At 46.4% G+C, this 27,257-nt stretch overlaps 2 protein-coding genes across 14 annotated transcripts in view; one reads left to right on the top strand and one right to left on the bottom strand.

The window, feature by feature from the left end:
• focad (focadhesin) overlaps positions 1-20,120 on the top strand; it is a 29,290-nt gene extending 9,170 nt beyond the window's left edge. For 3 of the 10 annotated variants that reach the window (XM_080298027.1, XM_080298034.1, XM_080298030.1), the window contains 34 exons: positions 139-150; positions 570-830; positions 1,550-1,654; positions 2,235-2,336; positions 2,433-2,560; positions 3,668-3,794; positions 3,909-4,043; positions 4,340-4,390; positions 4,524-4,607; positions 4,868-5,006; positions 6,366-6,554; positions 6,918-7,039; positions 7,140-7,232; positions 8,460-8,548; positions 9,256-9,297; positions 9,397-9,505; positions 9,591-9,707; positions 9,834-10,072; positions 10,147-10,236; positions 10,556-10,703; positions 11,182-11,301; positions 11,378-11,500; positions 11,601-11,678; positions 12,007-12,078; positions 12,190-12,292; positions 12,465-12,545; positions 12,615-12,743; positions 12,823-12,938; positions 13,283-13,543; positions 15,263-15,352; positions 15,915-16,092; positions 16,222-16,319; positions 16,555-16,806; positions 19,854-20,120. In XM_080298027.1, the coding sequence (XP_080154153.1) occupies positions 139-150; positions 570-830; positions 1,550-1,654; positions 2,235-2,336; positions 2,433-2,560; positions 3,668-3,794; positions 3,909-4,043; positions 4,340-4,390; positions 4,524-4,607; positions 4,868-5,006; positions 6,366-6,554; positions 6,918-7,039; positions 7,140-7,232; positions 8,460-8,548; positions 9,256-9,297; positions 9,397-9,505; positions 9,591-9,707; positions 9,834-10,072; positions 10,147-10,236; positions 10,556-10,703; positions 11,182-11,301; positions 11,378-11,500; positions 11,601-11,678; positions 12,007-12,078; positions 12,190-12,292; positions 12,465-12,545; positions 12,615-12,743; positions 12,823-12,938; positions 13,283-13,543; positions 15,263-15,352; positions 15,915-16,092; positions 16,222-16,319; positions 16,555-16,806; positions 19,854-20,120 (4,350 nt within the window). Of the gene's footprint in view, positions 1-138; positions 151-569; positions 831-1,549; positions 1,655-2,234; positions 2,337-2,432; positions 2,561-3,667; positions 3,795-3,908; positions 4,044-4,339; positions 4,391-4,523; positions 4,608-4,867; positions 5,007-6,365; positions 6,555-6,917; positions 7,040-7,139; positions 7,233-8,459; positions 8,549-9,255; positions 9,298-9,396; positions 9,506-9,590; positions 9,708-9,833; positions 10,073-10,146; positions 10,237-10,555; positions 10,704-11,181; positions 11,302-11,377; positions 11,501-11,600; positions 11,679-12,006; positions 12,079-12,189; positions 12,293-12,464; positions 12,546-12,614; positions 12,744-12,822; positions 12,939-13,282; positions 13,544-15,262; positions 15,353-15,914; positions 16,093-16,221; positions 16,320-16,554; positions 16,807-16,894; positions 16,971-19,853 lie in introns of all 10 variants that reach the window. The other 7 variants (XM_080298032.1, XM_080298029.1, XM_080298028.1 and 4 more) reach the window with 5 other exon arrangements.
• Positions 19,997-26,429, bottom strand: hacd4 (3-hydroxyacyl-CoA dehydratase 4). Of its 4 annotated transcripts, none has more exons than XM_080298154.1 (8): positions 25,888-26,429; positions 25,339-25,553; positions 24,670-24,776; positions 23,877-24,004; positions 23,680-23,789; positions 21,714-21,820; positions 21,251-21,382; positions 19,997-20,238 (listed from the first exon to the last, which is right to left on the bottom strand). In XM_080298154.1, coding segments are annotated over exons 2-8 (663 nt in total). In that variant the 5' UTR covers positions 25,341-25,553; positions 25,888-26,429; the 3' UTR covers positions 19,997-20,161. The 4 variants fall into 4 exon arrangements, with proteins under 4 accessions (XP_080154280.1, XP_080154279.1, XP_080154282.1 ...); XM_080298153.1 differs by lacking the exon at positions 25,888-26,429 and adding an exon at positions 25,705-25,867; XM_080298156.1 differs by lacking the exons at positions 21,251-21,382; positions 25,888-26,429 and adding an exon at positions 25,705-25,868.
• Positions 26,430-27,257: the final 828 nt, after the last annotated feature.

Raw genomic sequence — 27,257 nt, 5'->3', positions numbered from 1 at the left:
CAATAGGTAACCCAGCAGGTAGCCCAACAGGTACCCTAGCAGGTAGCCTAGCAGGTGACCCAGCAGGTAGCCTAGGAGGTAGCCCAACAGGTAACCCAGCAGGTAACCCAACAGGTAGCCTAGCAGGTAACCCAGCAGGTGACCCAGCAGGTAGCCCAACAGGTAGCCTAGCAGGTAGCCTAGCAGGTAACCCAACAGGTAACTCAACAGGTAACCCAACAGGTAGCCCCAGGCCTGTTTCTCACATTCAGTTTTTGGAGTCTTTCTTTGAGGTGTAGCCACGTAAAGAAACACTGTTACAATAGTGCAGGTAGGTGTTAGGTGGTGAGTGGACAGAGCATTAGAGCATAGACGACATCCATCCAAAAATACTGTTTCCCTCTCAGTGTCATAGCAACAGGGCTGTCTTTACTGCCTCTTCTTCAGGGTCAGCATCCAGTCTCTGGAGTGTTGTTCCTCTGGGATGCTTTGCTTGATCCTTAAATTACACTTCATTAACATTCATGGTGCATCTGTAGCTTTGCTCTTTGTTCTTTATCATTTGTTTCTCGTGAATCTGTCTCCCTCAGCCTGCCCCATCACTGCCTCTGTCTCTGAGTTCCTGGTATAGTGAGCTCAGCGTGTCTTTGTCGGTACTGCGCAAAGTGGCCAACAATCCAGCAGCAGCGACCGATTGGCTGTTGGCGGTTAGCTCCACCCTGTCGTCCAGCCAGCGCCTGTCCTCCTCTCTTGTCCTGATTGTGACTTATCTCATCATCATGGGTCAGGAAAACATCTGCCAGCTGGCTTTGAAAGCAAGCCAGGCTGTCGCTGCTGCCGACCCCTGCCAGGTAGATAACCCACACAACTGTTCTCTTAAATCTGTGGACTGAATATAAAGTAATGCATGTTGTTCCCTCTGACATGTAGATATGTTGTATGTAAGGCAGCTAGCTTGTGTTTGTCTTTCTAAGAGCAGGAAACACATGTTGATAACCTGGTGTTTTGGCACCAACACATGACTTTGAAATGGTTCAGATCAGCAGGAAGATAAAAGCTGTCACTGCTGTGTGATTGCTGCTGATCTGCTGCCGTATAAAGGGCGAGGTTAGGGAGTGCTCTAAGGGGACAGACCTCCCTCTGGACTCGTGTTGGAGTCACTAGCTGCAGATGAAGTGTGAAGTTTACCCCTCATTACTCAAGCGTGCACCGGGCCCCAGAGGATTCACCTTCTGCTCTAATTGCTCCCAGAGTGCTGCACACACTGGTGTTTGGATGCACTGGTTGAAGGTTGTTGGCATATTTGAGTCCTCTGGAGATCTCTGCTCGCTCGTACTTGTCATGTTAAACGTGCAGCAGCAGGTCTTTGTTACAGGAAAAGCCAGAAGCTAACCACTATGAAACCTTAATGATGATTTACTGCAGTGATGTTGATTCAAAGTGATGTTTTTGGCTCGACAGCATTAAACGTGTGCACGTACAGGTCAGTGATGCAGCCTCTGTACGGTCTGACAAAGTGCATTTAATGTTTGGTTGGTGTGTTTGCTGATGTGGGTGTTTCCCTCTGCAGGTCCCGCCCCTCGTGCTGCTTCTTTTGTTCAAACTGACCAAAGAAAAGAATCCCGTCCTGGCTCACGCTGTTCTCACAAGCCTGCCAAACCTCGGCACTCATAAGGTACGCAGCACGACTAAGAAGAACCTGTACTGACTGTGAGCGTCTGGAGACGGGGCTGGAACATCAGCAGCACCTTTCTACTTCATCTGAGCGCTCACAGTGTGTTTTAGTCCATCATACACACATATGAGCTTTTATCTGTGGGGTCATCCAGGTCATGTAGTCTGAGGAGCTTCTCTTCATCCAGGAGGCTTCTAGAGTTTAAAAACCAGGGACCCGCGTGTCCCAAATACCAGCCTGTGAGCACAATCCACCAATAGCAGCGAATATCTGAAATGTTCCCCTCTCGATGTTTAGCACTTTGACAAAGGAACAAAGAGAAATTCCCACGTCTCCCACACAGTTTTCTCTGTGTGAACACAGACAGTGTTTCTTGTACCCAGTTTGTAGGAGCTGGGATTGGACTCCACCACAGCAGCCTCTGTGTGGGATAGATGCAGTGCTCTGTAGTATAAAGCACTCTGTCAGTGAGCTGGACTCTCCAAACCAGCAGTCATCGTCTAACATCTGCCTTCTTCAGCTGTAACCGTGTGTTTCTCTTGTAAACTTGGCTCTGATCATATGTGCTGTAATATTCCAGCTGTGCTTCCCGATCGTGCTGCACAGTCTGCACATGCTGGCCGGCTCCCCCAAGCTGAGAGCAGTGGGACTGCGCCTCATGACCGCTCTGTGGAAAAAACAGGTTTGTAATAATAACGCATTACTATAAATGTCATATTCATGTGTTCAAAGCTTCTGTTTGTCTTTGATTGTGTGCTGCTTTGGTCATGTCTGTAAGGACCGGGTCTACCCAGAGCTGCAGCGTCTAATGAGCCAGCAGGACAGCAGGGTGGTGCTGGGGAGGGACGCCCAGTGGGAGCAGATCCTGGCCAGGGCCGCCTGTGTCAGGGACATCTGCAGAGAGAGGTGGGTCCTCCCATACTTACAGAAACAGTGGGCACTTCCTACATTCACTGGTTCATTCATTCAGTGGACTTTGCATGCACAGTGCAGACAGTGTGAGCTTCCAACACCAGGATTCTTCATCTTCCCTTCTAATGAGTAATAATCACTGACTGGACTCTTCATAGATGTTTCTGCTCAGCAAGCTGATGAAAGTTCAGAAACATAGAAATATTTGTTTTTTCAGTCACATCAACTTTGCTTGTTAAGATAAATGAATGCACTTTGTAGCTTTGCAGTGAATGAAGCCTCAGCTCGACGCTCCACTGAGTCCCTGTTTCTCCAAAAATCAGCAGGAGTCCAGTTTTAAATGTTTCCGTACAAATGTCCAGAGCAGCTACACGTGCCTGAATCCAGAAGGATCAAAGTCTTACAAAGTTCAGTTCAAACAGAGAGACTGAGAGGCAGCTAACTTCCTGTCTCTGCCAGACTATCAAAATAAAAGCATACATTTGAAGCAAAAGAAATCCAACTATGTCAGTCTGTAAGCACTGCTTCCCATATAATACAACTCTAAGCAAGTGAGCCATAACTTTATACTTTTAACCTTTAACCCAAAAACTATGTTGATCATATAAACTCCACAAACTGCATCCAGGCTCCTGCACACGTCCTTTACATGTTAGCTGTTAGCTAATGCTTGTCAGTTTTTGTGAACTGGCCTTTATGTGTGTTGATGAAATAAAACGATGATTTTATTTGATTATTTCCTTTGTTCTAACCAGCTGGTGCACACTGTCCATCCTCCCGGGGCCTGTTACACCTGCTAACATGTACATGCAGCTTTTTTAGCAGCATTAGTGAAAACCTGGGAAACCCTCTGGATGGATGCTACAGTACAAATTTAGCAAATCATTGAGCTGTTTTGTTGTTTTCACAAATGCTTACGTTTGCTTTTATTGTAAAACATTTGCAGCCATAAGAGTTTGCAATGATAAGAAGCTGTGTTTGGCATTTACTTACTTACACGTGTCCTGGCACTTTTAATGCTTTTTTCTTAAATAAAAATGGTAACAAAATTAGAAGAAACACATTTCCCACTTTGTTCACGCTGATGTGTGTGTTAACCAGGCCTTACCAGCATGCAGGGGACATGGTGGCTGCCATTTCACTCACTTTAAAACAGTGCAACAGACCAGACCTGGCAACCCCGGCTGCTCTCGTCCTGCAGGGACTACAGGAGCTGTGTCGAGCAGAGGTACCTCGCCTGTCTCCATTTGTCTCTTTAAATTCAGGAATCCTCATTTTTCTGGATCATAACTTTTGAATCTTTTCCAAAGTTCTGGTCTTAAAACAAATCTTTCTTTCTCAGGTGGTGGATATTATCTCAGCATGGAGAACTGTTTGGCCTGAGCTCAGCTGTCACTCACAGCCAGAGGTGGTTCAAGCCATCGCTGAGCTTTTGGCTCTGGTGCCTCAGCTCACAGTTAAATCAGAGCAGTACGAGGTGCGTCGTAACGTTCATGTTGCTCTGTGTTGAGGAGCTAACAGAGCTGATAGGGATGCTTTTGGGTTGCAGCCACAGGACCTGTGCACAGTGTTGGGGAGTAACAGAATACATGTAAAAAGTAATGAGTAACAAGTCTGCAGAATACATAAGAAACAGGTTGGAATCCTCTATTGATTCTAGTGCTTTGTCTTATGTGTGTGTGTGTGTGTGTGTGTGTGTGTGTGTGTGTGTGTGTGTGTGTGTGTGTTGTATGTGCATTAAATTCACTTCTTATTTTGTGTCTTTGCTCTTAGAAATTAAAAGAAGAGGTGGTCAGCATTCTGTGGACTTATGCTCTGAGCGAGGTCTGTATATACTGTATCTACACACACAGCTGACATGATGACTCCTACATGCACAAATATGCTGTGATGTTGCATAAGTTTCATCATTTTGTAGGAAACAGAAACATGTGTCTGCACCTTTGTGTTGTAACAGGATCCAGAGGTGTCCAGCTGTGGCTACAGGGCTTTGGCAGACTTTCCTGAAACAGACCACACCATAAACCACCTTCCTGAGGCAGTTAAGAGTCCTGCTCCACTCTCATAACAACATCATAGCAGTTTGACTGACTCGTGCTTTCTAACATATTAGCCAGATCATTTTGCAATGTTTCTTTATTAATTGTCCTCAGACGTTAGTCGGATGTAATTATGCGGCACTAGTTAATGAGGAAGCTGACCGTTTCAGTTGTTTTAGCGTGTTCAGAAACATTCCTGTACGCCGCCGTGTGTCCGCTCTCTGTTTGAATCGTCCTGCTCTTCTCTTCTCTTTGGTTGAAGGCCCGACCACCTGCAAAGCTGCCTGAAAACGAAGAAGATGAACAGAGTAAAGAAAAGGAGGAAGATGAGAAGGATCTCTCCGTCCCAGGCTCATCTTATGTGAAGCTGATGACTCTCACCACCTCGTCTGTTCTTCCAGGTAAACCGGAGCAGCCAACAAACCAACAGGTTGTATCCTGTGGTCCCGACAGAATAAAGTGCTTCTAGAGATCCATCCAGGACACGAGAGAGAGCAAGAGGCAGTCGACATCACAAAGCAGACATCCAACAATGAGTCTGGGGACCACAGCAGGACCCGACATAATCCACGTCTACTGTTGGAAGAAGCGTTCAGTGATCAGCGGTCTATAGATATGGGGAATGCTAAAGGCACGAACACAGGACAGAACCATCAAACCACGGCCCGATTACTCGCCTCTCCACGACACAGGAGCTGCTCTGTGAAGCTGTGGAGGCACAAGAGCCAGTACACCACTCTGAAAGGCATTAGAAACAACACAAGCACAGGCTCCTGGTTCGTTGCTATCATGTCATTCTGACAGTACAAGAGCACTTGAGACTAGGCAGACCAGCCTGACTCCATGCCCCACTCATGCACACTGACCTGCTAGTTACTGTGCTTCAGCGCACTGCTAATATTCATCAGGACCTGTGGAAGACAGTACTGGAGTGTGCAGTGTACAAAGACAACGTCCCAGCTTCTGTCTGCACAGGCTTCAATCCCCAAAGCCAGCTCATCACTAAGAGGTGATGTCATCAAATGTCATCCTGTAGATGGATGACATCAAGCTGTGTGGGAGGAGTCAGTGAGATCCACCTGGGTATACCAGAGCCAGCAGGATGAAGATCAGTCAGAGCCACATCCTTGCAGATGCTAAAACAGATGCTGAGAATCCAGATGAATGGTAGAAAGATCCAGATCCTTAGAGCTGTGGTAGGAGGGAGTCTACCACGGCTGCAGACTGTGCAAAGGTGCTACGGACATTTTCCACCACGTAGTAGCAGGATGTAAGATGCAAGCTGGGATAGCATAAACTCAAAGCACAACCAGGAAGCTGTAGTGTATAGAAACAGCCGCGCCACATATGGACTAGAAGCCCCGTCGACCCGGTAGTAGGGCTAAGGGCCGGGGGTCCTTCAGCTTCCAGAGTAGCAGGGACCGGAGAGGTCAAGAACAAAGTGGTCTTAGTGGCAGCAGGAGCGTTGGAGGCTGTAACCCTGAAAGCAGCTGTGCAGGAGAGTGCAGTCCTGGGACCGCTAAGATACTTTAGGAACACGTGTATGCTACATGATTTAAAACATTTTGTTTAGCACAACTGTTCACAACCATCCACATCACAGCTGTTTGAGCTGTTTGAGCATACCTGCACAGAAACAGACACCAGGTGTTGGTGTTTCCTGCTGGTTCCCTGGAGAGATCGTGGATCTGTCACATCTGCATGTGATACTGAGTAATGCTGATGATGGTGCACTGATGGTGTTTCTTTTATGTTCCCAGCCTTCGAGCTCTTCCTGACGTCACTGGTGAGGCAGGAGATGAGTCAGATGCCACGGGGAATCTACTTCTCAGCCCTGAGGGGGGGTAACCTCCGCTCAGACCGGGGTAAAACGGTGGCAGGAATCCCGTCGTTCATGCTCAAGACCTACGAGAAAAACAAGCAGCCTGGGCTGAAGCCAGGACTAGCAGGTGACCCAGTAACAGCTCATTTAGCTGGTCTCAGTGACATCGACTGTGTGGTGTCGTCGAATGTGACTATGAACATGTCAGCTGCTTTGCCTTTCACATGGGTCAAATCTGTCAGTCAGCATATCAAAGTTATGTTTCTTAAATTGGTGAGGAAGGGAGAATATGTGGAGCTACAGGAAGGGACGTCTTTCTGAGGAGAGGTTTGGAAAATGAAGATAATCTGCAGATTTAATCTGTGTGGTTTTCATGAAGCCAGGACATGGTGGAGATTTCTAACCCACGCGTGCTGAACAGTGTGTCTGTGTACCAACATGTTACTGTTGGAAGCACCAGTATAACTCACCCTTTCTGTCTGTGGTGCAGCTGGGCTGCTCCTGTCGTACAGTTTGTCTGTGCAGACCGATCGTGCTGGGAGACCCATCAGCCGCTTCCTGGTCAGCCGCAGCCGCAGCTACCAGCAGACGCTGACAGCCCTCGTTCATGAAGTACGTGATGTCTCCTTCCTTTCCTTTCACGCTTGTTCTTTGTCGTGTACGCAGAGCTTGAAAGAGGAACTGTTTCCTTCTTCTGTATTTTGGTGCACAGGTCAACATCCAGCCCTCTGAGTGGCACCGTGCCCTCCTGCTGCCACAGGCCTGGAGGGGCTTCATGAGCCGAGCTTTCTACGCCGTTATGGAGGTTTGTGCAGGTGTTACAAAAGCATACAGTAAAGGCCTCTGACCTTACAGTAAAGGCCTCTGACCTTACAGTAAAGGCCTCTGAGGCCTCTGACCTTACAGTAAAGGCCTCTGACCTTACAGTAAAGTCTCTGACCTTACAGTAAAGTCTCTGACCTTACAGTAAAGGCCTCAGAGGCCTCTGACCTTACAGTAAAGGCCTCTGACCTTACAGTAAAGTCTCTGACCTTACAGTAAAGGCCTCAGAGGCCTCTGACCTTACAGTAAAGGCCTCAGAGGCCTCTGACCTTACAGTAAAGTCTCTGACCTTACAGTAAAGGCCTCAGAGGCCTCTGACCTTACAGTAAAGTCTCTGACCTTACAGTAAAGTCTCTGACCTTACAGTAAAGGCCTCTGACCTTACAGTAAAGTCTCTGACCTTACAGTAAAGTCTCTGACCTTACAGTAAAGGCCTCTGACCTTACAGTAAAGTCTCTGACCTTACAGTAAAGGCCTCAGAGGCCTCTGACCTTACAGTAAAGGCCTCTGACCTTACAGTAAAGTCTCTGACCTTACAGTAAAGTCTCTGACCTTACAGTAAAGGCCTCAGAGGCCTCTGACCTTACAGTAAAGGCCTCTGACCTTACAGTAAAGGCCTCTGACCTTACAGTAAAGTCTCTGACCTTACAGTAAAGGCCTCAGAGGCCTCTGACCTTACAGTAAAGGCCTCTGACCTTACAGTAAAGTCTCTGACCTTACAGTAAAGGCCTCAGAGGCCTCTGACCTTACAGTAAAGTCTCTGACCTTACAGTAAAGTCTCTGACCTTACAGTAAAGGCCTCTGACCTTACAGTAAAGGCCTCTGACCTTACAGTAAAGTCTCTGACCTTACAGTAAAGGCCTCAGAGGCCTCTGACCTTACAGTAAAGGCCTCTGACCTTACAGTAAAGTCTCTGACCTTACAGTAAAGGCCTCAGAGGCCTCTGACCTTACAGTAAAGTCTCTGACCTTACAGTAAAGTCTCTGACCTTACAGTAAAGGCCTCTGACCTTACAGTAAAGTCTCTGACCTTACAGTAAAGGCCTCAGAGGCCTCTGACCTTACAGTAAAGGCCTCTGACCTTACAGTAAAGGCCTCAGAGGCCTCTGACCTTACAGTAAAGGCCTCAGTGCCCTCTGACCTTACAGTAAAGGCCTCAGAGGCCTCTGACCTTACAGTAAAGGCCTCTCAGGGTTTGGTTTTGTTGGCAGGGTCGACGTGCTGAGTTAGAGATGCTCCAGAAACAAGGCAAAGAGGATCCACAGGAGCTGCAGTACAAGCATCACTGTGCCTGGCTGTGGTGAGACCCACACTCATGCTTGCTTGTATATGTGTAGACTGTGTGTATAAATGGTAGTGCTTTTGTACATCGTCTCTAATCTTACTGTAATGACTGTAGTGTGTGTGTGTGTATCCCTGCTGTGTGGGCCAAACTTCACATCAACACTTTGTGGTAACATCTGCACTATGTAGCCAAAATAACTGGTTCTGAACCAGCAACCTCCTGACCAGTAGACCACCTGCTCTCCCTCCTGACCATGAAGAGAGTGAATCATGGTTTTCAGGCATGTCAGTCACAGGTTATAAAGCCTGTGGGACGGTGTCGTGATCGGATGCAACAAGCATAGTTGTAAAATGTCGTGTTCACGCTTCTCCGTCTCGCAGATGGAGGAGTCTGGTTGGGCAGTTATCAGGAGACTGGTACTGGTCTGACTTTGGTGGTGGAGGGATGATAGTGCGGCTGTTTTTTAGAGGTTGGGCTCAGCTGCTTAGTTCTGGTGAGAGGAATTGTTAATGCTTCCAAATACAAAGACATTTGGGACGATTTCCTGCTCCCAACATGAACGTGTGCACAGGAAGAACCTGACTGGCCTACAAAGAGTCCTGACTTTGACCCAGCAGAACATCTGTGGGATGAATTGGAGCGCAGACTTGTTTAGAAAGCATGGAGGGAAGCATTCACGTTCTTCATCTTTTTAATGTATTTTTCTCATGTTTCTGACACAGGGCCAGAGATCAGCTGGCAGATGTCATCAAAGCTGCTACAAAGTGAGTCCCCTGGTCGCTCTGTTTAGGGAAACGTTTGGTGAGCTGTGCAGAGTAACCTGATGCGAGCACTGTGAAATGACTTTCTGTGGATCGTTTCAGGGACAGTCCTGTTGTTCAAGGAAACGCCATCTTGGCTCTGAGCGGCCTCGCCGCTGTTCTCGCCAAGTATGAGAGCAACCTGCCCACTGATGGTGACGGCAGCCTGGGGGTGAGACACCGCAGGGTCCTGTTACACACTGTTTGCTATTTCATAATCATATAGATGCTTAGCTCAGTGCTGTTGGACTTGATAGGCTGGACCAGAGTTTGTGGCCACAGGAAGCTGGTTGACCATGGTGCTGGACACCCTGCTCAGCATCAGCAGCAGCAGCTTCAAGGCCACAGGACGAGTTTTCCCCTGGTTTCTACACGTGAGTTTCATCAGAAGCCGTGATTGGCAGATGATTCGAGTTATTTAAACGCTGTGACAGTTGTTGTGAATAGAAAGTTGCTTTCTTGCATTGATCACCTTCATCCTGTGCTGCCGGCCTCCTCAGCGCTCCTACTCGGGTGAGAACACAGCGAGCACCATAGCGCGCTCCTGTGCAAGCCTCGCCCTGTCGCTGCTCGTCTCCGTGCTCGTGGTGTGGCAGCGGGACAGTCTGACCCACATCCTGTCGGCACTGCGGGCCGGCCTCCCGGGCTCCCCCGCCGCAGACGACTCCCAGGCCATCCAGTTCCACTCTGGGCTCGGTCTGGGCATGGTGCTGTCCACCCTGCTGCACCAGCGCCTCAGGTACAGTCTGCAGGAGGAGATTCTGATGTGAACCAACAGCGTAACGGTTACTGACTGCCTCTGTCCTCTGTCAGTGATGAGTCTGCTCAGAAGGATGCTGATCTCCTCTTTGGCCCTCTGGATGCTCTGGAAGGTTCCTCTTTCAACCCCAACCTGGAATACAAGTAGGTCCTCTTATGAATAGAGTAAATGCACACTGACATCACACGGTTGGTAGGAAGCTGAGAGAGTGTCACTCACAGCTAGAAGGAGTGTGTGGAGTGTACACAGTGTCCCTGTGTGGCATCCGTCCATCATCCAGAAACATTACATGATGTTAACGGGAGATTCAGCTGTTACCAAGGCTGCATTCATGCTGCTGCTCGTTTGGCACATTTACTCTTTTTCAAACGACACATCTGGAAGCATGTTAGGATATTCAACAGTGAAACAGCGGTTAGCATATTAAACGTGGTCTTTCCATGTTCTGCCTTCTTTCCTCAGCACTGGCTGCATACTGGGTCTGGGGCTAGTGCTGTCTGCCTTCTGCAGCAGTGGACAGAGGAGTCGACATGTCCGTGTCAGCCTAACGCTCGACAAGCTGCTGGCCAACCTGCAGGACTGCAGTGGGCGGGGACGCATGGAGCAGGAGGTAAGCAGCCCTGCACACGGCTCGCACGCTGACACAGAGCCGAGGTCCTGAATCTGATACAGGATCAAGTCTTTGATTGTAACTGTTTGCTCACACACGCTTGTGATAGAAGAAGCTGAGATAGTACTTAGTTCTGTCCAGATCTTTGATGAATTAAAGACAGTTTCTGCTACATGAACATGAAACAAGAGTTAAAACTTTGAGCCTGATGGTGATGTGTGAACTTTGACCTATGACCTCGAAGCACTAAAATGGTGCATCTTATGATCTTTACTGTACGACTGGAACAGATTCGGCTTGTGTAAGCTGTAAAAACGTGTCGTCGTGACCTTGTAGAGCAATAAAAAGTGTAACACAGATAAGCTTTGTTTGCAGCTGTCCAAGGTGGAGACGTTTCACGGCCAGTGTGGGGTGAAGGCTGAAAACTGTGTGCCGTACAAAGTTTTCACTGACCTTCACATGTGGTGTGTGTGTGCAGGTCTTGGCGTACTCTGTGGCGTGTGTGAGCGTTTCAGCGTTCAGCGCAGGTCTTATTGACGCCGCCAAGGCGGAGGAGGTGATGGACACGCTGCGCAGCCTGACTGAGGAGAGCCAGCAGGTCAGTAGGTAGCTGATGGAGGTCATTCTGGCTCCAGCAGCTCTTTGTGGTTTTATTGATGACCCTGTGTCCCCAGACCCCGGGCTTCTCCCTGGCTCTGGGGTTAGCGGTCCACGGGCTGTCGGTGTGCGGCCACGGCAAAGCAGAGCACATCCACCCTCACCTGCTCGCAGCCTGGATCAAAATCTTACTGGCTGAGGTACAAAACCTGACGTTCATGTTCATGTAAACGATGTCCAATCACGTGAAATGATGTTTGGGGTCCCAGCGCTGACCTCCGTGCTGCCTTTGTGTTACAGGGCTGTCCCACCATGCAGCGGCTGGCTGCTGTCAACGGGCTGGTGGCTTTGGTGGGGTCAGAGAGTTACCTCATTCAGGTGAGACGCCTGCAGCTGTTGGAGCTGAGCATCAGCATGTGCTTCACTCAGTCCCTGAAAACATGTCGTCACCAGCTGCTGTTTCTCAGGATGTTTGTTTGGTGGTTTCAAGCATGTGGAGGAGGATTGAGCTCATGTGACCCTGTAAGGTTTTAGGAATCACCATGGTTACCATAGGAACACACTGGCAAACCCAGCATTTAAAAAGATGTGACAGAAGTGCAGATGTGTGGAGCCATGTGAAGTGTCCCCGTGTTCACAAAGAGATGCAGACACACCTTAGTTGCAGCTAAAGTTACCGACTGATGCTGATTCTCCTCTGATGCAGCTGAAGAGTGAGACGGAGCTCGTGTCCAAGCAGCACAACAGGCTGAATGAAGTTATTCGGGCCGTCACACAGGTCAGAGTTTACTTATCAAATATGACTTCACTCCCATTACTACACACCATACTTCCCCTCGCCTCACCTCGGAGCGTCTGTTTCATCCTCTTGTCGGCTCTCTGGTTGCAGATCGTCACGTTCTCTGGAGCCATCGGTTTGCAGTCCAACAGCGCCTGCTTGCTGGGACATTTGCATCTGGCCCACATCTGCAGCAGTCACAGTCACACAGCAGGTAACACAGGTGTCAGTGGGCGGAGCAGAGCTGGATGCAGCATCAGTAATCCTTTAAAATTCATTCCTCATAAAGTTTCAGCTCTTAGAGCACACACACATACAGACACACACATACACACACACACATGCTGGGAGCTACTGGGCACTAACTACTTTGATCCAACTCCCAGTTCCTCCAGATTTCAGTTACCTCTCAGAGAAAAGTGTCGTCAGATCCACGACGGAGTTCATCGCAGAAGCTGGACACAAAGGTTTGTGACATCTGCAGAGCTCGTTGTGTTTGAAGCTGTAACTCTGTAACATCCTCTCTCTGGGCCCAGGTCCTCAGGCCTCCCATCCAGGCCTGGTTAAGACCGCTCTCACCGCTTTGGCGTCAGTCGGCGCCTCTTTCCAGTATCCGCCCATCAACTGGAGCGCCGCTCTGTCTCCTTTAATGAGGATGAGCTTTGGTAAGAGTTGTCGCTCAGTGCTGTCCGTGAAGCACAGCCACAGATCCTGTTCAGTCTGTGTTGTTGTTGTGTTTTGTAGGAGAGGATGTGCAGCACCAGTGTGTTGTACTGGCAGCCTGTCAGACCCAGTCCTCCCACAGCGCTGCTCTCTTTTTGGGCTCCTGGTTGTCCCCTCCCCTGGTCCACAGTCTCAGCGTAAGTCCAGTTGTGTATTAGCGCTGTGACAGCTGATATTCAGTTCTCCATCAGGTGTATAGGCTGGTCCACTTTAATCTGTTGTTTCTGGTGTCCAGCTTATATTTGAACAGCTAACAGAAACAGGTAACAGGAGCATCTCAGCCTCACCTCTGAGCTCAGCTGCTTCTCAGTCGTACAGCAGCTGAATAAACGTCTGAATAAACAGCGTTTGGCTTCTGAAGCTGAACAGATGCTCTTTAACCGTGACACACATGCAGTCTGTCTCGTCACTGCTGTAGGAGAGCGTGAGTCCAGTACCTGCTACAATGATGAGATCCTTACTGGCTGTCTGTCTCCCCCAGTACCAGACCCGGGCCCACCTCTATGAGACTCTGGGCTCGTGGATGAAGCACGTGACTGAGGACAAGCTCCAGGTGTATGTGGAGAGTTTGGGGCTGCAGCAGTTTCAGGAGGACCTCCGACCCCAGCGCGCGTCCCTGTGTGGCTCTGTGCTGCGGGGCCTGGCTCAGGCCATGGCCCTCCCAAACCCCTCTAGCAGCTGCTGGACCATCCTCTGCTCTGCCACGGAGAAGATCTTCACCTTCCTGCCCGACCGAATCCAGGTGCAGTCTAAGTGCTGAAGCTTTTTCTTTGATACATGGCTCTGTCCCTGGTTTTACGCTCGGGGATCCTGATATCCTCTGATGCTCCCGTCCACCCACAGACACGAACAGGAGCATAAACCCATTTCATTCAAAGCAAGAAGCTGTGACACATGCTGTAGGTGTGCAGAGCTTCAGAGCTCGGCTGGAAATGAGCTTTTCTCTTCACCACAGCAGCTTCAGCCCATCGTTAGCTCAGCTGTAAGAACACGGGCCAAACACAGCATCATAATAACAGCAGTGGCAACTGTAACAGTTACAGTAACAGCTCACTTCAAAGGGAGCTCTGGCCCCTCCCTGCCTGTATCTCACATATCTGTTTCCTGTGCTCAGTTATTATATTAATGACATAAGTAATACATAATTATCTTGATGGATGTTGGATGAGGAGGCCTGATAGAAATGCCAGTCAGGTTTATAACAAGTGCAAAGACATGATGTGCAGCAGGTTCCTGTTAGTGTTCGTTTGATGTCGTCAAACTCAAAAGTTAAAGCTGTCGAACTCTTGGATACAAACTGGGTGCTTCAGTGAAACATGCAAACATTTGTACATGTGTTGGTGGGATGGCTGTCTGGGTTTATTAGGACAACATTAAGTTTGCAAACATAAAAACAGGATGCAGTCATGATTACATCCGTAGCAGAACACACAGGACATGTCAGCTGGATAAACTGAGTGAATGGACACAGAGCATTCCCTCTGTGTGTGCAGACTAACTGTGGCACTGCGTGAAGAGCAGGTGGTCTGATGTAGGACAACAGCTGCTTAATAGGCCAGATGTTTTCAGCTGGAGAAAGGTGAGACGCAGGTCACGATGAAGTCTGGCTGTAGTCAGACAGATGTGTGTGCCAGTTCCAAAGACACTAACGACCTTCATCCCATCAGAGATGCAGGGTCTGCTCCTCCTCCTCTTCATGAGGAAGGATGTCACGTTTGATGCACCTGGTCAGAGAAGTGTTTACAGTTTGCTGCAGTCCATTTAAAGCTGATTCTGCCCGTAGAAGAAGACCTCTGGACCATGGTCACATGACCTCTTGGTCCATGATGCAGCTGTAACCAGCACATCTGCTCGCTCTGGCTGACAGTGATTTCTGTGACACAGCTGTCGCTGTTTCTGCCACTCCAGACCTCCTTTTACCTTTGTTTGTACAGGCCGTCACATTGAGACTCACAGGAGAGAGCTGATCTAGACCAGCATGTTCAAAGGACAATAAAAGAAACAGGAAAAATAGCTAAAGTTGTGTAAGGATCACGGGCAGTTACACTCATTTTAGCCTTTGTCCAAATCCTCTTGCTTCTGAACCTGTGGCATCATTAATCTCCTCAGTCTGAAGAACAGCACAGTGGTCGTGTTTCATGCTACTTGATGCCAGTGTGGCTACATTTCAGCTTTTGAATGGCTGGAATAATTTAGTTGATGATATATGCGCGCTGGTGTCTGTTCACCTTTCTGTGAAACCAGCTGATCTCCTTCAATCAGTCTTTGTCTGTTTTGAAACCCTGACTTTGTGCAGTCTAACAATGAAAGCCTTTTATTCGTCCTGCTGCTGGGCCCTGCTGGCATCCAGCTTTGCCTCTTTAACACATGAACACAGGTTCAAAGCTGTTTAAATGAGACATTTTAACTAAAAAATAACAATTTTTATGTTTGTGTTTGATTTCTTGTACATTTGTTTCAGGATAATGAAGTGGATCTGTATGTGGGCGTGGCCAAGTGTCTGTCTGAGATGTCTGACACAGAGATTGAGAGGATCATGAAAGTCTCTGAGGTACAGTCTTAATAACCCCAGCAGAAAATGAACAGAGGGACCACGTCCACTGTTTCCATGTGGGCAGAAGTACATTTGGTTTACAGGGTAAAACACATGTTGCTGGTCTCGTAGTGGAAGGAGAAATGGAATTAATTCCAGTCACCTGTAGCTCATATTGCTTTATTATTTATAGCTGTCAGTGTGTGGACAGTAAAACCTGCATTCTTCCTAATGCCCAGCAGGGGGCCCACTCTGAAAGCGTGCATTTCTAAAGGGAGTAAACGTTCAGTTTGACCAAATGTAACCATATAGTATTTAAGCTTTCAGTAATTTAGAGGAGTCTTCCTCACATGATTACTTTGTTCACTTCAGCAGCAGTCGGCTCAAGGTGCTTTATACTGTAAGGTCGACCCTACAGTAATAACACAGAGAAAAGCCAACAATCATATGACCCCCTATGAGCAGCACTTTGGTGACAGTGGGAAGGAAAAACTCCCTTTTAACAGGAAGAAACCTCCTGCAGAACCAGGCTCAGGGAGGAGCGTGTGCTGTGGCTTTAACATCTCTGCGCTCTGTTTAGACTCAGATGGAGAAGACCTGCTTCATCTTAGCCTACCTGACCTCTCAGGGACGAGTGCCCCTCCTTAGTCTTAATGATGTCATTGCTGGGGTCCTCCGTGGTTGGCCAAGCCGCAGAGTGGGGTGGCTCCTCCTGCAGACGTTTTACCAGTGTCGCCTGGCAACCAGCATCAACACAGGTGAGACAGGAAGGCGTTCCTACTGCGTGGAAAGTGGATCTCTTCTGATCTAACAGACGACTGACACCTGTGTGTTTTATCATGGTGGTTGTCATTTAGTCAGCATGCTGAGCTCGCTCTTTGTCACAGGCATCTCCAGACGGATGGAGTGGCTCCTGCAGCTGATGGGACATATCCGAAATGTTGCCTACGGCGTAACAGACGTCCAGTGTGGAGACACCAGATCGGTATGTTTCTGAGTGACCCACAGTGACTCCCACACATCCTCCTCTTCCTCCCAGCAGCTGAGCTTAGCTAAATGCTGGTCCACCATGACGGTGCCATGTTTACTACAGTGATGGCAGCGAGGCTGCTCTCGAGCATCAGCAGCAGAGGAAAGCTTGCTGCTGTTTTCTTCTTCTGTGTATTTGAGTTGGTGGAAGCAGATTCTGTGTCGTGTTTCTAACTGAGTCTGCTCTGTAGGCCACCGACTTCCTGTTCCAGCTCTTTGCTGCTGCAGTAGTTTCCTGGGGTGACCACATCATGCCACTCCTCTTTGGCATCCGGGTCCAGTGGTTTCCATGGCAGCCAGCCCCCAAGCCTCAGGCTCTAACACACGGTCTATATGGCGAGGAGTCGTCGGTGGACGGCGCCCTGTCCCAGTGCCTGTTAGCGATGTCCCACAGCCTCCCTCGGCTCCTGGACAAGGAGCCCTGGAGCAGCCAAACACCCAAGGTCAGTGTTTGCGCTGTGAACTTTGAACTTTAGCTCAACTTTCACTCGTTGTAAACGTGCAGAAGGGATGACCCCGTGTGTGTCTCAGTTCATAGACTGGCTGCTCAGCATCATGGAAGCTCCTGAGCAGAGCGTGTCAGCATCAACGGTCAGCACAGCCAAAGGTGAACAAAGCAGCCTTTTTCCTACTTACACACTCTGTTTGAGCCGCATGGCAGCACTACCCACAGACTGCTGTCTCCACAAAGTGCTTAATGAAATCAAAACAGTGAAATCCTGTTTGAACACAGCTGAGCTGGATTTAAATCACACCTAAATGAACAGTTTAATTAGATTATTATTATTACTGTCCTTGTGCAGGTCTCATTGAAATTAAGACCTGGCCTGAGTTTTGTCAGGTTCTTACATCCTCCAGGTAAAAACTTCACTGTAAAGCCAAAAGCACTCACCTCTCCAAACCACTGAGTGCAGGTGTTCAGTCACTTCTGTGGCCACAGGTGTAAAAGCCCGAGCAGCCGGGTGTTTGGTAGCGTCTACAGCACGTGCTGCTGATAGGATGGCACCTGAACACAAACTCCAGCTGAGGTGACAGAGTGGAAGCAACTGGGAACGACAGCGTCTCTGCTGTGGAGTGATAGGCCATCTAAAATCGAAGGGCGGGGTTGTTGTTTCTTCTTTACTGGTTTTGCCCCAGAAGCTAAAGCTTCGTGGTAAAGCCTGTATGTTCGGGTCTCCTTGTGAAATGCGTCGTGTGTTTCATGCACTGGTTCTTATGCAGCACTGTTCTTCTCTGAGCGGTTTACTCATCCACGCACAGCTTTCTGTGCTTACATCGCACTGCTGTGGATGCAAATGTGTGCGTTCAGGTTAGAAGCCTGAATTTCAGCTCAGACACAAGCAGTTTGTAGTTTCTGCTGAAATATTTCCGTCAGTGATCACAGAGACAGAGCAGTCCAACCAATCATAGCCTCCATGAACCTGGTTGTGTCGGAGCTCCTCCCTCACCACGTCCTCAGACAGGGTCGTTGGACTGTTAGGGTTTCTCTGCACTGCTGCAGGTTATCTCACAATATCACGTTACCATAGAGGGGGACTGTTGTGATTCGGCTCTATATACACAGCTGCAGTGATGTTTGTTAGCAGTAATTGTTTTTGGCCAAACGAGCTTCTGCTAACAGGCCTCATCTGTGGCCGTCTTTACATGAGAACTAAGGCACCATGTTTATTGACACACAGCTGACAGCACTGTCAGAAAACAAGGTGTGGAAAGAGCAGGCGTTACTGTAATCAGATTACTTTTTCCAGTAACGAGTAAAGTAAGGGATTACTATTGCAAAAACGGTAATTAGATTACTGTTACTTTCCCATAGAAACGCTGCGTTACTGCGTTACTAAAACCGTGATTTTTTTGCGAGAACGTCTCACGACAGTGACGTAAGCGAGTGCGCCGTTAGTGACAACAGCTGTGTGCAGATCAACAGTGGATCAGTATGAGCGTGCAGCGTTTAAAGCGTGGAAGCACTGACCTTACTTTGAGTTTGATTCCATAAAAAGGGACAAACATTAGCGTCCGTTGTGTGTGGGAAGAAAACTTCTTTTTACAGCGAAAAAAACCCTAAACCTCAGAGTAAGCACCGAGCAGCTACTGTAAGGTAAAAGAAAGACCTCCAAGTAAATAGCTTGCCCGCTCCAGCTCCTACGACCAAATACAAACAGTAACAGGAAGAGGGTTAGCTCAACCCACCACAACTTCCAAGCTAGCAAGGAGTATATATTCATGCATTCACGTTCCCTAGAACACATCTGTGGCACACACATACTACACATTTATAGCATCTAACAAAAACAGGCATAATGATGACGATAACCGAACTAAAATTGCAATCAGGAACATCAGGGTGGCTAAATATGCATTATATGTGTGTTTTACAGTGTTGGAAAGAAATGACACCCAGCGCTCCCACAGGGGGATTGTAGAAAAGGGGAGGGGCCAGAGGGGTGCACTGTATTTATAGGGTTGCACCAAAGAAGAAGAACAATGAGGGGGGGCTCTAACTGATAATGAACACAACTACAGGCTTGGAGGTCCTAACAGTCAGGTATAACAGGAACGGTTTGGGGGTTATAACAAGATGTGATTTATGACCGTGTTACACTACGTGATGCAAAAGTCACTTCTTCCACTGACCGCTGCAGCTCACCTGCACCAGGGTAAACCTCCGCCTGCCCCAGTCCTGCTTTACAGGTGAAAATAGAGCAACAGGACCGCTGAGTCTGTGACTTTATTTATTTTCTGCTGTGTTTTACTTGCATCTATTTGAAAGACTGAGTGTAAACACACAAAATATTTTATTTTATGTGCTGGAATGTGCAGAAAATAGGTTTAAATGTTTCTTCCAGTCAGAGAATGTTGCAGATAATTAAATTTTTGCTTGATGCATAAAGTTAAAAGATTAAAACTGATAAAACAAGTTTTAAAAAGAGACTTTTCCATTTGATTACATTTTGTATGATGGATTATGCAGAAAAAGTAGAATTGAAAGATCTATCGCTTTATCACCTCTTCAGGTTGTAAATCGTGTTTTTAAAATGTAACTAAGTAACTAATTACCTTTGAAAATAAGTAATCAGTAAAGTAACAGGATTACTTTTTGGGGAAGTAATTAGTTACTGATTACTTTTTTCAAGTAACTTGACCAACACTGACTTTAAGAGAGGTTTACTCAAACATCATGGTGAAACAAATGATCTGGTCTTCAGAACAGCCATCTGATCTCTCTGATTCCTCTGATCTCTCTGATCCCTCTGATCTCTCTGATTCCTCTGATCCCTCTGATCCCTCTGATCTCTCTGATCCCTCTGATCTCTCTGATTCCTCTGATCTCTCTGATCCCTCTGATCTCTCTGATCCCTCTGATCTCTCTGATTCCTCTGATCCCTCTGATTCCTCTGATCTCTCTGATCCCTCTGATCTCTCTGATTCCTCTGATCTCTCTGATTCCTCTGATCTCTCTGATTCCTCTGATCTCTCCTGTGCTTCCTTCCAGCTGCTCTGTTGGCGCTCAAGTCCTCTGCAGAGTTCAAGAAGAAAGCCGTGTGGACCAGAGCGTACGGCTGGTAGCCCAGAGGAGCCTCGGTGTCCTGCTCAGGCGTTGCTGCTCGTACACAAAGAGACGCACGGCTGCTGGTCTGAGCTGTGGGCATGTTTAATGTTAGACAGTAACTGTACTGTAGGAATCTGTACTGTCAATAAAAGTGCAACAAATCATTTTGGGTTTAGAACATCCTTTTCTCTCTTTACAGCAGATCGTTAAATTCGACTTCATCCGTAACTCCAGCGAGCTGTGACTTCATGTTACTTCCTCTTCCTGTTCCACTTCTCCAGGTGGTGGTGCCTCTCCTTCAGCAGCTGCCCGACTGTGAGCGAGGCTCCTGAAAACATTGCCAAAAACCAAACAGTGCTTTACATCACAGTTACTGTACAGTTACACTACAGTTACACAGTAACTTCATTCATGACACCAGTTTAACATCCCCAGATAGAAGATCCTCCTCAGTGTTGTCACCACAGACCTGGTCAGAAAGCTCGGACACTATGATGATGTGACAGTGAGGCCTGTAACTGTTCTTCATCGTCCTAGTCTTCCTCAGGAAACTGTCACACATAGTTTTTCCAACAGTAACAAATCAGGAGAACCTGAGAACGTTTTCTTGTCCTTCAGTGTTCTAGTTCAGGTGGATTTAGGTCGTGTTACTGAAGCGACCGACCTCTGTGTCTCTCTATCAGCCTGACAACGGCACGACTAACCGCCTCATTAACCCTCGTCCAACCAGCATGTTTAACATACAAGGACGAGCGACTGAGGACCACAACAGTGACCTCATGTTAAAAAACTAGTAACGGTAACATATGTCTTAGTTATGTAACGATTATGCAGTATCTAAAGAAAAAAGTAAAACTGTCTCTGCAACGTTGCAATGCCGATGCTGCAAGTATGAAATGTATAGTTTAATCTGTTTTACAGCTTTTATTACGTTTAATCCACATGATTACTCAAACTTTACTGGCATCAGAGCTTTCAGTCACTTTAAGCATCATTTGTTCTGTATTTGCATGAAGCAACTAGTCAGAGTCAAACTGACCGCAAAGTAAAAAGGCCCAGAGCTGCACGGGGAAGGTGTGTGTAAATATGGACAGAGTCAGATCAATGCCCACCAAGAGTGAGTCTGATTTATCGAGAAAAGCTTTAACGTGGCTGCACGCGGGGGGAAAGAAGCTGAAACAACCACAGCTAATCAAAGTAGAGGCTGACAGAGGACGACTGCAGTGACCATAAGTGTAAAGGAGGAGCTTGGACTCAAACTATCGTGGATCAGTGCAGCCGTGCTGCGTTTCAGCAGGTCAGGTGACTGTGATGTCACAAAGGGTTGTTCTCCGTCTTACCAAGAGTGAGGGCGGGCAGGTAGAGCGCCAGCACCAGGGGGAGGTGGCTGTTTGGAGCTGTCGTTGAGTTGAGTGGACACGACTGGGAGGCCGTTTGCTCAGCATAAGGCAGCGCCTGATAGATGGTGGCAGCTGAGAGAAACAAAAAGGGGAACAAACGCTTTGACTTCATCCACTATCACAGTGTTGTTGGCCTGTGTGTCACTGATATACAGGACGTTCCAGCACTTCTGCTTACAGGCAGCACAACGGTTACTCACTGCAGCTGGAATGCACTGTGCTCATTTCCTGGCTTCATATCATCAGCTCTGCTTGGCTAACACATTTCCTGTTTGCTCCCAGCACTTCCCTTACACAACACTCTGACCACACAATGAACCTCTTAATGTTGAGAAGTCAAAGTACTTATGAGCTCAGCTCTCAGTTTGTTGGAATAAAAGATGGAAACGTAATGATTCAACACCTTCAACGATGACTGTGAGGATGTATAAGGGGATCCAGAGCGTGTAGCGAGTCCACAGCATGGTGCTGGACGGCGTATCCATGACACACAGCAGCTCGTGAGGATACCTGTCATCAAACCACAGGCACAGCTTATTGGACGAGAAACAATGTTTGCATCTGGAAATCCAAATGTACTCAAATCATCACGTCGTATATCACAATGCAGCTACATATGGTGTAGTACGAATACGGCATTAAGGATATTATCATTATTATCATCATTATTATCATTATTATTATTATTATTATCATTATTATTATTATTATTATCATTATTATCATTATTATTATTATCATTATCATTATTATCATTATTATTATCATTACTATTATCATTATTATCATTATTATTATTATTATTATTATCATTATCATTATTATTATCATTATCATTATTATTATCATTATTATCATTATCATTATTATTATCATTATCATTATTATTATTATTATCATTATTATTATTATCATTATTATTATTATTATCATTATCATTATTATTATCATTATCATTATTATTATTATTATCATTATTATTATTATTATCATTATCATTATTATTATTATTATCATTATTATCATTATTATTATTATCATTATCATTATTATCATTATTATTATCATTACTATTATCATTATTATCATTATTATTATTATTATCATTATTATTATCATTATCATTATTATTATCATTATTATCATTATCATTATTATTATCATTATCATTATTATTATTATTATCATTATTATTATTATTATTATTATCATTATTATCATTATCATTATTATTATTATTATCATTATTATTATTATTATCATTATTATCATTATCATTATTATTATTATTATCATTATCATTATTATTATCATTATCATTATTATTATTATTATCATTATTATTATCATCATTATTATCATTATTATTATTATTATCATTATTATTATCATTATCATTATTATTATCATTATTATTATCATTATTATTATTATTATTATTATCATTATCATTATTATTATTATTATCATTATCATTATTATTATTATTATCATTATCATTATTATTATTATTATTATCATTATCATTATTATTATTAGAGACATTGTTGAAATTGTGCCTTCAGAACAGTCAGTCTGTCCACAGCATTGGAACAAATGTGGATGTTTGCACTTCAAATATTTAGATGTGAGTGTGTGAGCACGTTAACCTTCTGCTGATGCACAGATCATCATTGTTCATATTAGTATTATGTGTGTGTAAATACGCTCCCTCCTCAGGCCTGGGCCCGGTGTTATGGAGATCACCATGAATCAGAACACCAACGCCGGGTCACGGGCCGGTGCCTGAGTCGTTTCAGGCTCTGCTGTGGTTTTTATTGTTACTCTGTTTTCTTCCTGTGTTATGAATAAATCTTCGGTACTGGTTTCATTTTGTTGTGTTTATCTGCAACACCTTAAAGGCCGGACTGTGGTGCAAAAGGTTGGGGACCGCTGGTGTAAATAATAAGCTGCTCCACCAACACTCATTAAAGCTCCAGTCAGACATGCTTGGTTTTGTATCAACATGTTTTCTTTTTCTTTGGTTTCTTTTTCACAGAAATAACCAAAGATATTTCCACTGCGACCTGATATCAGTGGATCTCACACTGGAATGTAAACTGGCTGTTTAGGGGGGGGTTCCTGCCCTGGGTATCTGCTTAGAGGGAAAGTGAGACCGCCGTGGTTTAAAATATGCACATAGTTTGACACATCAGTAAAATAATTGCATCAGTGCTGAGAGGTCAGGTCCAGGCAGTGCTGTTCAACTGTAAGGAGCTAAAAGCTTCTTAAAGCTCTGCATCCTGTGCTTTTAAAATGATTTAACAAAGTAAAGTTGAAGTTTGAATGCCGATGTGTTTGTGCATCACTGTAAAACCTGCGGTGCTTACCGGAGGAGGTCCAGGACGTTCCAGAAGAAGAGCTGCACACACACCACCGGTTTACTCTGCAGCTCCTCCAGCATGATGATCATAATCAACAGAAGGTTCTTCTCCATCACCTGAGGAGCAGGAAGACAGCGTGTCCGTGCATCAATCAAAGATAACAACAATGATAAAAATCATTAAACTTTGAGCTGCGTACGCACTTGGATGAAGCGAGGAAGGAGTCGGGCTTTCTCGATGCCGTCCGCAATGTGGAAAAGCTCCAGAATGGAGAGCAGCTGGCAGAGACTCATCACAAAGCCCACAGAGTAAAAGGTGTCGGCCAAAGCATCTGCAGTCACAAACAACATGTGCGGGATGCTCATCAGTCCTAACTTGGAAATATACTTCTTAGTCAACTTATGAAGCATTTGGAGCGATGTCTGTGTTTACTGGAAACTTCACTCAGCAACAGCAAATGAGCCTTTACAGAGAAACGAGCAGCGCGGTCCCTGTTTGTGTCCCACAGCAACCTCACGCAACAAGCGAACGAAGGCACAGAAAGGATACCACGTCAAAGAGCTCTGAGAGAAAGCGTTTAACGTCAGGAGAAAACACAGTCTAACATGATGTGAGAGCGCTAACAGCCAGACTAGCAGGAGGCTGCTGCTCCATGAACTCCTCTGATGCAGCTCTGCAACTCAAGTTTTCACAGGAGGATTTGGGGGAAGCAGATAATGTCTGAATACCTTTTCTTAAATACATAAATTAGCTCGATGAGGCTTAATGAGATTTAAACGACGGCCTGATCAAACCGAGCCTGGAGTCTAAGCTGGGTGTTTTTCTATATCGGTCCAAGCGTCCGTACAGCATCGGTCCATCGCTCAGGGTAGCACTGCCATCTTAGCGCCTTTATTATTTACTTTGACCTGCACAGCTGCTCCACAGACCGTTCACTTCCTGGAAAAGTCAGACTAATTCAGATTAACTGAGACTGGTAAGTTTTCCTAACCTTACCTTGGCCGAACATGAGAAACCTGGCGACAGTATTAGCCAGTATCCACGTGTGGCCACAGAACTGGAACAGGTTGTATGAGAAACTGTAGGCGAGTCTGAAGCTGAACCTGCAGAACAGGAATAAGGACACAGATTCGTTACTGTGGTTTACACAACGATGATGATGATAGAGGTGACAGCAGCTCACTTGCTAAACGTTGTGCTGAGGCACAGTGGCATGAATCCAGCCATCAGTGCTTGCTATCTGTGTGAGCTGCTGCACTCATCCCAGCGCTCTCTCAGGTCAGCTGATGCTTCCCTGCTCCACACATGCAACACAAGCTCAGCGATGCAGCAGCTTCCACAGTCGTGGCTCCAACACTGTGGAAGTATTTCCCCCTGCACGAGGCTCCCTCACTAAGCTGTCCTTCGGTGCTGACTGAGATCTTTAGTTATTCTGCTGTTGTTCAACCTCTACAGCTCTACTGCGGACTCTGGCCTGTATTTGTATCATTGTACGTGTTCAAATCTAACAGTCTGTTACCTAAAAGGTGTACATCTGTAATCAGATTACTTTTACTTACAGACCAGACTTGCATCCATCACTAGACGTGTGGATGCGTCTGAATGAGTGAGTGTAAGTAGCAGCAGATCCCAGAGAGACTCCTCACTTCCTCCGTAATCACTTACATTGTCCTCCTGAAGTCTCGTCTCCGTCCAGTTTGGACTCCTCCGAGTTCAGCGTGTGAGGAAGATCATGTTCCCCTAACCGGACACTCCTCCTCCCTTCACAAGAGAAAGCAGAAAGAACACACAGCGGCCAATCCGTGTAGCTTCCTCACGCCAGCTGCAGCACCCACGACTTCCCCACAGTAACACAGAAGGCTGTGGACTCCCGGGCAGCACTGACACAGGCAGACACGAGCATGTAGAGACAGGCGCACGCATACACAAGCGGTGAGTCACGGAACTACACAGCACATGAAGCCAGACATCATCCACAGTGGAAGCTGTGGCTACCGTGGAGGACAGCGTGGAACAAACTGTGGCTTTTACCTCCTGAAGCTTCCGTTTTATGTTTAAACACCACCTGGGTTCAACCTGCACCAATAAAGTGTACAGGTGTACCACACCGATCAGTGCAATCAGCTAACCAGACCAACAAAACACTAGAATGTAGCTGAACAGAAGCATCAGCTCTTCAGATGTTCTGTCTACAAAGGCGGGACAAAAACTTACACGTAACTGCATCTGTTCTCGGACAGCGCTGTCACGGATCTCTCTGTTTGCATCCACCGGTGACGTTACTGCCACCCTGCGGCTGAGGCTGGTTACTGCACAGACAGCTCCACTGGTTTCACACTGACAGAAACGCCCGTGAAGCTGCCTCCATTGTTCGGACTGTCCAGCTCACTTTAGCTTTTCTCCGGAGCGCATTCACCGATCAGCTAGCATCAGCTAGCATCAGCTAGCATCAGCTAGCATCAGCTAGCATCAGCTAGCATCAGCTAGCATCAGCTAGCATCAGCTAGCAGCATCAGCTGCTAAACCAGCTTCGGTGACCTGTCATCGTAACAGTCTCCTCGTACTAACCAGCCTGGTTAACGCGTGGTTTAGTGAACAAGTTGTTAGTAACTCAGCCAAAGCTGACGGAGAGTGGACGGCAGCTCATCCGGTGTTTTAACCAAAAGTGATTAAAAAGGCTTAATGAGCAGGCTCAGCCCTTAGACTGCAACCTATGAGACTAAGCAGCGGTGGCAAAAGTACAGACATGCTGTACTCAAAGTACAAGTACAAATACTGATGTTAAAAATACTCCAGTAAAAGTCACAGTACTCATTCAACTTATTTACTCGAGAGAGAAAAGTAAAGGCTCTAAATGTGCTCAAAGCAAGGAAGTAAAGGAGGACGCTTCTATTTTGTCCTAGGCTGACTGAACCCTGTGCTATGTGAACATAATGATAGAATAATATCAGTAGAGGGGAACACAAACTTTAGTCTGAAGAAAAAGGAAAAGCAAATCTATCTGCTGTTGCCTCCGTTGTAGAGGGGACTTTGCCTGTAAACAGGAAGTCAGAGGTTGAAGTGGGTTCAGCAGGTGGGGAACCTGAAACTGGTGTCACGGCTCAGTGAACTGAATCAAACTCGCACTCATTTCTCCTGAGAGCTCCAGTAGGTGTTGTGTGCAGGCTGTGATCAGCTGACCTGCTGCTCTCTGTGGATGGACACACCTGGATTCAACCAGATGTGAGCAGATGTTTCATCCTCCACAGCTCATCAGTGGATCTAAGCTCATCAGCTAAAATTCATATGACTCTGCTACATGTGATGCTAACTGTGGCCATGAACCCACGGCCACTGTGCACCTTTAAAGAACAGCGAGTTCTTTAGTTTTCACAGTACAGCAAACTAAGCTGTTTAACCTGCACTAACATGCAACCTTTAAGTATCACAGTTAGTCTAACTCTGTCTTGCAGCCGGTTTCACCACATAATGCCACATGCACCGATCCAATATCTGTTTTAAAAACATACCAAATACCACTGAGCAGTCCTTACAGTGACAAAAGCTGCTGGGATGAACCCTCTGTGGCCACAACATCTGTACAT

This window comes from Astatotilapia calliptera, chromosome 3, assembly GCF_964374335.1.
Source record: "Astatotilapia calliptera chromosome 3, fAstCal68.1, whole genome shotgun sequence".
Taxonomy (NCBI): Eukaryota; Metazoa; Chordata; class Actinopteri; order Cichliformes; family Cichlidae; genus Astatotilapia; species Astatotilapia calliptera.
Note: the sequence above shows the minus strand (reverse complement) of the source record. Positions and strands in the feature narration are given on the sequence as shown.